The following is an 8,568-nucleotide window of genomic DNA, read 5'->3' on the forward strand; positions in this document are numbered from 1 at the left end:
ATTAAATGATAATTGGAGCAGACTTGGCTCCAGAGGTTTCAGCATCTGGTTTGCTCATGGTTCTATGTCGGAACCAAGTTCTGATACCAAGTTCAAAAAAAGGCAGTAATAATTCTTTTATATTCTGATCAATATCCAAGTATCTGTACATGTATATATAGCTAAGTTACAAAAATTGGTAGGAGCTAATTTTTAGCTATTGATCCTACAATCAAGGACTCAAATTACAAATTCCTATTTTACAAAGATTACTAAAAAAAAGCCAACAGATCACTAAAATCAAGCACTAAAATCAAGCATAAATTATCTCTACACCAAATACGCTCCATTTGTAAAAAGTCAAGCAATCTCGACAAAATCCTTATAATTTATCTCTTGGCTTGATTTCCAAAACTACAAACCTATACTATAATTAATCCACCAACAATGATTACAAGAAACGAACTCTTGTGGGTTGCAGTGAAGGAGGAAAAGAGACTGCAAAACCCATCAAAACAGCAATGTAAACAACATCCAGAATGGTTCTCATTTCCTTCTCCTCCTTGCCATTGATCTGCTTTTCTCCGCGTGCCACTTATTCTCTCCTCCTTTGCCGTTGATTTTGATGGTCCCCCCTTCCTTCTTGGTCACCGATGGTGATGGGCAATGGGATGGGTTTTTGGGTGGCGCGAGATTAGAATGAAAAATGGATTTGGGTGTTTGATGAGAGAAAAATTATGAGAGAGGTGGGTCTAGTGTATTTATCTTTGTATTTATCTTATGGTTGTAACAGTCCCTTGTGTAACAAACTCTTGTACACCATATATATTCATTCAATACAATATGATTAGATTACTGGTGTCTATCATTTCTACGTGGTGTGAGAGCAAATTGCTTAGCGGCACCATGTCTAATGCTACTTCTAATGATCAAACTCTTCTCTCCCTACTCTTCCCAATGCTTCCCAAATTCTGTCCATCAAACTTGCTTCAAGCAATTATCTTCTTTGGCATGCACAAATCATGCCTCTACTACACAGCTACAATCTTGCCTCTCATGTTTTGGATGCAAATGGGAAGAGACTATTGGTGACATCTGGTGCAGTACGAGTATGGTGAGAGGATGAAGCGTATACTAGCAGGACAGTTCATGAAAGAATATGCTTTAGTAGCAGAAAATCTTTACATGATGATTATGAAGGATTTGGGAAATTTGAAAATGTGTTACGTGGAAGATGTGTTAGGGAAACACAGTGATCATGAACTCGCCTGGATGTTTCTTGTGGATGGATGTGCAACGCTGCAGTTCATGCATTGTTTTGAAAATTACGAGAAGTTCCGGCGAATGAATATCACTGACGAGCTGGTGGTTTTTGCGACACAGGATATACTCTTGCTCGAGAATCAACTTCCTTACGCACTCCTCGAGCTATTGATTAGCTCGGTCGTCCAGAAAACAGAGCAGGAGATAATCAGATATTCAATCGACAAGTTCATTTCTGGTTGCAATATATTTTTAACAGAACGTTTATCAGCAAAAAAATTAAGAGAGGTTCCAACCTGCCATCTTCTGGGTCTTCTGCGGCAGGCAACAGGGGTCGATTTTAAAGCAGAGAACAAAGCAAGACCGTTTATAACTGGAGATTCGCCCACGTTTCACAGCGCGACACAGCTTACGGTATCAGGGATCCGGTTTAAGCCATTTTATGAAGCATCCTTGGAAATTTCTTTCAAGCGAGGCTTCTGGGGAATCTTACGACTTCCTCCAGTCATAGTCGATGAGTCGTTGTTTTTGCCCATGTTCTTGAGCTTAGCATCATACGAAAAGTGCCCAGATTTTTTGAATGGGAAAGAGGTCACCTCCTATATATGGTTCCTGGACTCGCTCATTCAGCATCCTGATGATGTCAAGGTGCTTAGAGAGGCCGGCATTCTCATAAATTTTTTTGGCAGTGAAGAAGAAATAGCTGAACTCTTCAAAATGGTAGCCAAGGACTTGGTTCCAAACCCTGATTTATATTCCAATTTGAGATTTGAAATCGAAGTGCATTACAAGAAAAAATGGAGACCCCGGATATATCAGCTGATTAAGGTCTCTCAAGATTATTGGACTATGCTTAAAGTTGGTGCTTTTATTACTATCTTTTTTACTGTTGTTCAAACTTATTTCGCGCTTCCTCTTCATAAAAGCAAGACATAGGGGAAATTCGACCTATAGATGCTTCTATATATGGTAAGTATATGTTTGTCATGAATAATTCACCTCTGGATATTGATTTTTTTTTTTTATTGCTTCATTATCAATAATTTGATGTGATAGTGATATAGAAAAAATGATGTGATTGTATTTATATTATTGAAAGTGCATTCGATGTCCTATATATGCACATCTCTCTCAAGTGATTTGTATTTAGTTCCTTTTAAAATAATGAATGAAAGAGTATAATTTGATTAATTCTTTTTATGGTTTTTCACATCAATTTCCATTCTCTCAATTTATTCTCAATTGGCACCACTCATACCTTTTCTTTAATACTCTCATTACGGAATTTATCTAGTCATGTATGGTTTAGTCACGTGAAACATAGACATATGGAGACTCCAGTTAAACAAGTAGAATACATTAAATTAGAGGATAAAAATAAAAGAAGGGATAGACCTAAATTGACTTAAAATAGAGTAGTACAACATAACGTAAAAATATTACACATTTTCGAGGATTTAACTAAAAATCATTTAGAGTGGAGAAAAAGAATTCAGATAGCCGATCCCAATAAATTTTTGGGATAAATAATTAGTTAAGTTGAGTTGATGATTTTCTTATTGATTTCTGCTCATTTTCTTTCTCTTTTACAATGAGATATATTGTAAACAACATTTACAAAAATAATAAATAAAAATTTAAAAATATACACAGATTGAATTAATGGATTAAGTTATTTGAATTTTAATTATTTTGAATTATGAATTATTTATTAGATCAGTATATATAAATAATTTTGAATTAATTTACAAATTAAGAGATATTTTCAGATTAAACTATTAATTTGCAAATTAATTTTCATTTCTTATTACAGATTCTAACCAACCAAACAAAAATAGAAACCCAAATTCACACATCCTCCAAGAAAAAAATCATATAGTAAAATTAAAATTACAATAACTCATATTCATAAAAGCAATAAAAAAATCTGAGAGAAATCAAGCGATTAAAATCAAATCACTCACAATTTTGACGATCGATTGAGAGAGGGAAGAAAGACAATGAGAAGGAAATTTTTATCAGTCAAAATCTCAAGCTCTAAAAGCGTAGAACAGCACCAAATCAAAGTGAAACCAAACCTTGCACAGAACGAAAGCAAAGCGCCATTGAGATTCTAGGAAGCCTTCTCCAGATCGCGAGATTAGCATGCCACAGGTTTAGAGAAAGACGAATCTAGCAAGCAGCATCGCTTCTTTATGTACATTAGCAATAATAAGAGTCTTTTGCCTTTTATTATTAAAAATTAACTAGTAGGCACAATTTCTTTAGTTAATGACGTCAGTAAAAAATTTAAAATTTATAAATAATAACAAATATATATATAGCTGAAGCATACAAATAAGTTTACAAATTAAGGTCATCATACAAGTAAGTTTACAAATTAAAGTCACCATTTTAAATAATTAACTTAAAAATATGTCATTTATCAATCTAATTTGTATAAATTAACCGGCATAAAAACCCACTTGATAAAAAATATTGATTAATTAATATGTCATGTAATAAAAAGATATTGATTAATTGATATACAAATAAAGGTATGGTGATAATGACTTAAGTTAGTTTATACTTTTAATTTTTTTTAATTTAGATTAAAAAAATATTAAATATTAATTTTACTTTTTTGAATCCGATAATAATGTATATATATATTAATACTAGAAAATAAATTTATTTTTCACATTTTTTGCATATTAAATAATGAATATAGTGCTTCTTTAAATCTCTCTTTTTCTATTGACTAATTTCAGTAATTTAATTGTTCTTTATATTATTATACTTTTTTTTTCAAATCTTAACGTTTATATTTGATCACCGTCTGTCAAATCTCATTTATTTATGTTCTTAAGTATATATTGTGCTTTAAATAATAGATGTTCTTATAAAAGATTTAGAGTTTGAAATCATTTAATTTTAGAAAGCATAAAGATCCTAGCTAGCTTATGTTCATAATTAAAAAATAATATATTAATCAATATATTTATTTATCCACACTTAAAATTATAATTAATTTTATAATAAAATTATGAAAATATAAAATACAAAAATAGGTATAAATTTATATTATTAAAATAAAATAATAAATAATGACTAGTATTTATCTATTATAAAAATAATAAAAATTAAATTATACTATTTGTATTTTTCCTTTCAAAATGCTCCTTAGCCTCTCTTTTCACTTTTATCCTCTTGCACCATATGCAAGAGGTGTTCCAGAAATTATCTTCAATTAATTTAAAATATTCATTTTCTTTTTCAATTCTAACTATTTGTTCTTTCTAATTTTCTTTTATTAAGAGAGGTTGGAACTGCAACATCGCCTCAGCCAACCTTAGAAAAATAAGAAAATCCTGCAACATCGCCCCAGCAAACCTTAGAAAAAGAAGAAAAAACTACAACATCGACTCTGCCAACCTTAGAAAAGGAAGAAAAAACTGCAACATCGCCTCTGCCAAACTAAAAAAAAGAAAAAATACGTGAATCATCGCCCACGTTTCACAACGTTAGACAGCTCAAGGTATCAGGGATCGAGTTTAAGCGATCTCATGAAACATCTTTGGACATTTCTTTCACGCAAAATCCTTGGAAATTCTTTGGAACCTGACGACTTCCTCCCGTCAAATTCGATGAGCTGTTTTTGCCCATGGTCTTGAGCTTAGCATCATACGAAAGTTGTCCAGATTTTTTAAATGATAAAGAGGTCACCTCCTACATATGCTTCCTGGACTCGCTCATTGATCATCCTGATGATGTCAAGCTGCTTAGAGAGCCGGCATTATAATAAATCCTTTTGGCAGTGATCAAGAAATAGCTCAACTCTTCACAGGGTTAGGCAATGAATTGGTTCCAAACCGTCAATTATATGCCAATGTCAGATATGAAATCTAAGAGCATTACAAGAAAAAATGGAAACCCTGTGATGAAAGTCTCTCAATATCATTGGACTATGCTTAAAGTCGGTGCTTTTATTACGCTCTTTTTTACTGTTGTTCAAACTTATTTCTCGCTTCCTCTTCATAAAAGCAAGCCATAGGGGAAATTCAACCTATGGATGCTTCTATATATGGTAAATATGTTTATCAAGAATAATTCATCTTTGGATATTGATTTTTTTTTCTCTTTGATTTAGTATAAATAATTTGATGTGATTGTATTTAAACTATTGAAAGTGCATTCAGTGTGGTATTTATGCTCATCTCTCTCGAGTGATTTGTATTTAGTTTCCTTTAAAATAACGAGTGAAAGAGTGCAATTTGATATTCTTCTTATAGTTTTCTTGTTCATTTTCTTTCTCTATTGCTATGATTTGTAAACAACATCTACAAAATGATTATAAACAACTAAATAATATATAAAATTAAATATATACGGATGGATTTATGAATTCAAGTTATTTGAATTTTAATTATTTGAATTATCAGTAAGTCGAATTATTTATTAGGTCATTTTATATATATATATATATATATATATATATATATATATATATATATATATATATAATTTTGAACTAATTTGCAAATTACGAGTTATTTTCAGATTAAAATTTAATTTGTGAATTAATTTTCAATATCCTTATAGATTCTAAATTAAGGGTAAGCATTTGGTTGGATTGATTCAAAATTGAATCAAACCACTCAGATTGAGTAGATTAAATTTACTAGAAATTTAAATTAAATCAAATCAAATGAGAGTTAAAATTGAATTAAAACTATCATAAATTAATTCGATTTGATTCATCATTTTACAGTGACCAAATCAACAGCAGCCCAAGCAAGACAAAGTTATCGATTCAGTGCTAAACTGTAATCAAGAAAAAGTTGCAGCAACCAATTTCATGGCTTCAAAAGCAGCAAAACAAAATAATTTTCATTTTACAATAATCAAATACAGTAACCATTAACCAAATGCCTAAAAGAAGAAAACAAATTTTAATGAAAAATTAAATTAATAAATAGTGTTAGCACCAGATTAAAACAAATAATTTCCCAAGAAGAATGATGGAAATCAGAAACATGCACTGGAGCCAACATGAAACAAGTACCTCGAAAAAAAAAATACAATAACAAATGTAAACCGAAAAAGGATTCAATGGTAATTGCAAAGCCGTAATTAATTTACAAAGCTATGCGCATGACTTGCATATAGTGTGAAAACACAATATTTTATTTATTTATTTATTTTAATTAGTCAATAAAATTTTAATATATTTATAAAAAAAAATATTTTATTGAATGTCCTACATATATATATATATTATTTTTAAAATTAACTATATATTTGTAATCTCAACAACCCAGTTCAATAATAACTCTTATTCCATTTTATACCTAATAAAACTCTTGAAATATATATATACCTTAATCATCTCTTTCTGCTAAACTGTGCTATCAAAAATCTGTTTATTACCTTCTTTTTCTATCAAATACTCTCGATAGGTATTTTCATCATCCTTCATTTATATATATATATATATAAATTTACGATTTATAATATGATGTGCACAGAGAATTCCTAATTTTACTTCTCTATTCATCACCTTCGATTCTGTTTTCAAGGTAAAAGTTCATTTCCTTGTTCAATAATGGGTGAATTTGATTTTATTTTCTTTTCTTGCATTGTTACAATTACTCTATAAATTCTTTTTTTTTCTTTGATCATTGATATTAAATTGGATTGATCATAATTATTATGGGACAATAACCTTAAATTTAGATTATATATATAGGCCATTCGGCTATATATATATGAATCGTCTGGATGGACATCGTGTAGGCTATGTTGACAGTCATCCTTGATCATCCGATATCGTCCGGATATATATATATATATTTTATTAATTTCATTATTATTATTATTATTAACTTTGGTTTCAAAATAAAATATTTTTTATATATATACTATGGGTCTGTCATATTAGTTTAGTTGATCAATTTTTTTGCTATATTTTGGATATTTACGAGATTCGAATATTCAATCTGTCAGCTGAAATTGTCTCTCTTTTATTGAATATAACTATTGTTTTGAAGGTTTTAGGTAAGTAGTAATTATAGTACATGGCACTGTTTTAGTTCCTTTTTGAATTTTTTAGCATTGAAATTGTTATTAAATGAAATTTTAAATTAATATTTTAATAATTATTTTACATGTAATATTCTAGAGTTTTATTTTATTATTGAATTCTATTTTAATTTTGATTAAATAATTTATTTTGTTAATTATCTCTGTATTAGAGCCATTAGGATTCCGGGAATAGGCCTTTAATATCTTTATATTGATTGATATCTAACTATAAAATTTACCGATGTGTTACATTAAATTTATTTGAGATTGATTTAATCTTATTGACTCTCTGAAATTATTAAAATAAACTATTAGAATTACACTATAAGTTATTATTTGCTATCTGAAATTTTTTGATGATTTGATTGATTTGTACAAATTGATTTTCTATTTTGAATTGGTACTTGTGCCCAGTATTTGTATCTATTATCTAGCCCCACCGTGTGAACTATCACGGTATTAGGTTACAATATTGAGTCATATATCATTGCAATTTATGGTTTGCATTAATATCATACGCATTGATATCTGTGAATGAGGAGGAAAGTATCTAATATCTGGTAGCGCACTTACCATCTAGCCTTTGATGATGTGGGGTATCATCTATTGTACCATAAAATTTTTATTGAATAAATTTTTTTTATATATATGTTTTATGAAATTATTTTACTAATGATTTAGATAGCATAAGCATGATTTTATTGAATATAAATTTTATTATGAAATTAATCAAGCGTCTGTCTGTTCCTATTCCGTTGTGTGTTATAATTATCATTCACTAAGCATTAGCTCAAACCACATTTTTTCTATCTGTTATCAGTTTCATATCAGTAGAATTCTGCAGCTAATCCAAATATTCAGTCCATTTTCTGGAGAGGGACAATCTTTGATTTATTCTCATGGTATGCCCGAATTCATATTTCTTCGGCCTAATAATTTGTTTAGTTTATTGAACAGTTTAAGTTTTTATTTGAAATCTGTAGAAACTACACAGTTTACTTATGGGATATTTATGTTGTTTATTTAGTATTTTGTTTATTTAGATTTTATCTATTTTTTTGGGTTAGTAAGTGACAATATATTTATTCAAGATACTCTGATAAGATTTGCATGATTTAAGAATACTTAAATTGTACACCGGTCGTGACATAAAATTTTGGGTCATGACATATTGCATCTAGAAATTGCACAAGCAAATTTACCGGACAACGCCATTGGAGAGTACTATTATTTGCCGCTCGTCATTCACTTTATTAGTTTAAG

General features: G+C 29.5%; 1 protein-coding gene across 1 annotated transcript; it reads left to right on the forward strand.

Annotated features, from left to right (window-relative positions):
• Positions 1-1,101: 1,101 nt before the first annotated feature.
• LOC110673047 (uncharacterized) lies at positions 1,102-2,178 on the forward strand. The gene has a single exon (XM_021836033.2). It carries the CDS (start codon positions 1,102-1,104, stop codon positions 2,176-2,178), a length of 1,077 nt encoding a protein of 358 aa, XP_021691725.2.
• The last annotated feature ends 6,390 nt before the right edge of the window (positions 2,179-8,568 follow it).

This window comes from Hevea brasiliensis, chromosome 9, assembly GCF_030052815.1.
Source record: "Hevea brasiliensis isolate MT/VB/25A 57/8 chromosome 9, ASM3005281v1, whole genome shotgun sequence".
Taxonomy (NCBI): domain Eukaryota; kingdom Viridiplantae; phylum Streptophyta; class Magnoliopsida; order Malpighiales; family Euphorbiaceae; genus Hevea; species Hevea brasiliensis.

What these genes read in the sequence shown, in the direction of transcription:
- LOC110673047 (XM_021836033.2), top strand. Translation starts at nt 1,102, where the DNA reads ATGAAGCGTATACTAGCAGGACAGTTCATGAAAGAATATGCTTTAGTA.